The sequence below is a fragment of the Pygoscelis adeliae genome, unplaced genomic scaffold (genome assembly GCF_000699105.1).
Source record: "Pygoscelis adeliae isolate BGI_AS28 unplaced genomic scaffold, ASM69910v1 Scaffold127, whole genome shotgun sequence".
NCBI lineage: Eukaryota > Metazoa > Chordata > Aves > Sphenisciformes > Spheniscidae > Pygoscelis > Pygoscelis adeliae.
This window is the reverse complement of record NW_008825208.1, coordinates 6,409,640-6,411,719: the sequence shown is the minus strand read 5'-3', so window position 1 is coordinate 6,411,719 and position 2,080 is coordinate 6,409,640. Positions and strand designations below refer to the sequence as shown.

Genomic DNA, 2,080 nt, shown 5'->3' with positions numbered 1-2,080 from the left:
GATATTTTATTAATTCTTCTGCAAGGGCTTCTAAGCTGTAAATGAAGTCACCGCTTCAATCGGCATTTTACGATACCGCGGTGAACACGTACATTTAACAGTGAAGGACAGCATTTGCAATACACAAGGCTGATCAAGTTGAACAGCCCCTGCAAACGTTGTCGAAAGTCTCTTAGGTGCCTTGAGTACCAAAACATAGTTAGGACTATTCTGTGAGTCCCTGCTAAATAACCTGTGCTGTGAGGCCCAGGGAACTAACACCATCCCTCCCTGGCAGAACACTCCTAGTGCGATTGCTCAAACAGTGTTTTCAAGGGAAAGGGACTGTTCAAACTTTGCCTCCTCTGCCCTTCTCTTATCCCTGTTTTGGCGCTCCTGTGACACCTGTTCCGCACTCTTAGTTGCCCTCCTACTTGACACAATACAATTCTGAAAAAGCAAACCCAATGCTTTTCTAAGAAAGACTTCTCCAGTTCATCTAAGAGATTGTAAATCATGCAACTTTCATCTAGGAGGCAACAGAGACTGTTTTTTTTATAAATTTATCAAGAGAGATCATATGACACTCCTGCAAAATGTGCTGTTTGCCATTTAATTTCTTTTTCCAGCAATATTTACCTGTGACCTTCAGTATAAAAAAGGATTCTTCAAAATAAGGCACTGATGATAAACCATGGAAGTTTCAAAGTCCTGCGGAAGATAACATTCTTTCCCTGGCTTTAAGTGCAGAAACTCCGCAGACACTTCCATAAATCATACCCTCCAAATGCCCTAGCTTTAAGTGCAGAAACTCCGCAGACACTTCCATAAATCATACCCTCCAAATGAGAAAACGGTTTTTGCTAAATAGCTTGAATGGAGTCCAAGTTCTTGGGATAAAAAAAAAAGACCAACTAACTTGCAATCCAGAGGGCATTCATTACCACCAGAAACGATTCTGCTAGCATCAAAAGTAGAAGCCTCTTAAAGTTGCAATGAAAAACATTTGAAGACAAGAAACCATGTCATTAGCTGGTAAGTAGTAAGGTACACATTGTTCTAGGCAACAAAAAAACCAGTTTTGAGTTGGGGAATTTCAATCAGTTTAATCTATTATCAATTAATATAAATATGTAATTATTTTGTTATTAAGAAATAAAAACAAATAAACACTTAAACAAAGCCACCTCGACTCCCCTCTGCCCACCTCTCCTCCACCTTCCTTATTTATTTGTAATAAACTCTTAAAGTTTGAGCCAAATTCAGGAATCTCTTCTAGTAGCAGCGTACCCAGAAATGTTCTTAGCCTTTGTTGCTAGATATCCAAATGTTACTTAATATTCAAATCAAATAGTAGTGCGTTTAAGGGAAATTTTTAAAATATAAGGATTCTTCTGCTAAAAACTCTCTTCTTCATGTGTTGAAATAACAGCACTGTTCATTAGGGTGCACATTTGTTAACAGTAAACAGATGGAGGAAACGGTACCATAGAGGCCATGGGACAGGAATGTCAGCGATCTATGCCCCTGGTGTGCTGGCTGATCTTGGACAAGTGGTTTTCCTCTGCTTGTCTCACTTTCCACCTGAAAAATTGGATGTTTCTACCTATTTCTATGTTCATTTTGAGAGATATTCATTGAAAACAGTGCTTAAGACTTGAGTGACGGTAAAATGCCAAATCAAATACACAGGCAGCTGGAAGGGCAGAAGCAAGTTTGTCGGGATTGTCAGCTGGAGGAGACACGGTGTTTCAGAGCCGATCGCTGGCCTGAAAGATCTTCTCGCTGCCTTGACGACACTCAGGGCCCAGCTGACGTCGCTCACTAGGACCATTCCTGCCACCTCCTTCTGAATGGCTGCATTTGCCTCATCACCTTCCTCAGGTGAACCCAGGTCAGCCACGGGTGAAGGCTGGGCAACGAGAAGCAGTTGGCGGCGCGGGGCACTAGCAGAGACAGCGGTCCACAGTGGCGGGGGGAGCAGTGGCAGCCAGCGAGGTGTTGCTGCAATGCCACGGCAGCGGTTGCGTAAACTAAAAGGCCGATGGGCAAAATACCTGACCCCGCAAAGTTAAAGAAGCAGTTTTCGGAAGAGAAGGGC

At 42.7% G+C, this 2,080-nt stretch overlaps 1 protein-coding gene across 1 annotated transcript in view; it reads right to left on the bottom strand.

The window, feature by feature from the left end:
- The window catches only part of LOC103921097 (hydroxysteroid dehydrogenase-like protein 2), a 9,429-nt gene that overhangs the window by 2,381 nt on the left and 4,968 nt on the right, over positions 1–2,080 (bottom strand). Inside the window, exon 2 of the mRNA XM_009329006.1 lies at positions 1,780–2,012. Within this exon, the coding sequence (XP_009327281.1) occupies positions 1,780–2,012 (233 nt within the window). The remainder of the gene's footprint in view (positions 1–1,779; positions 2,013–2,080) is intronic.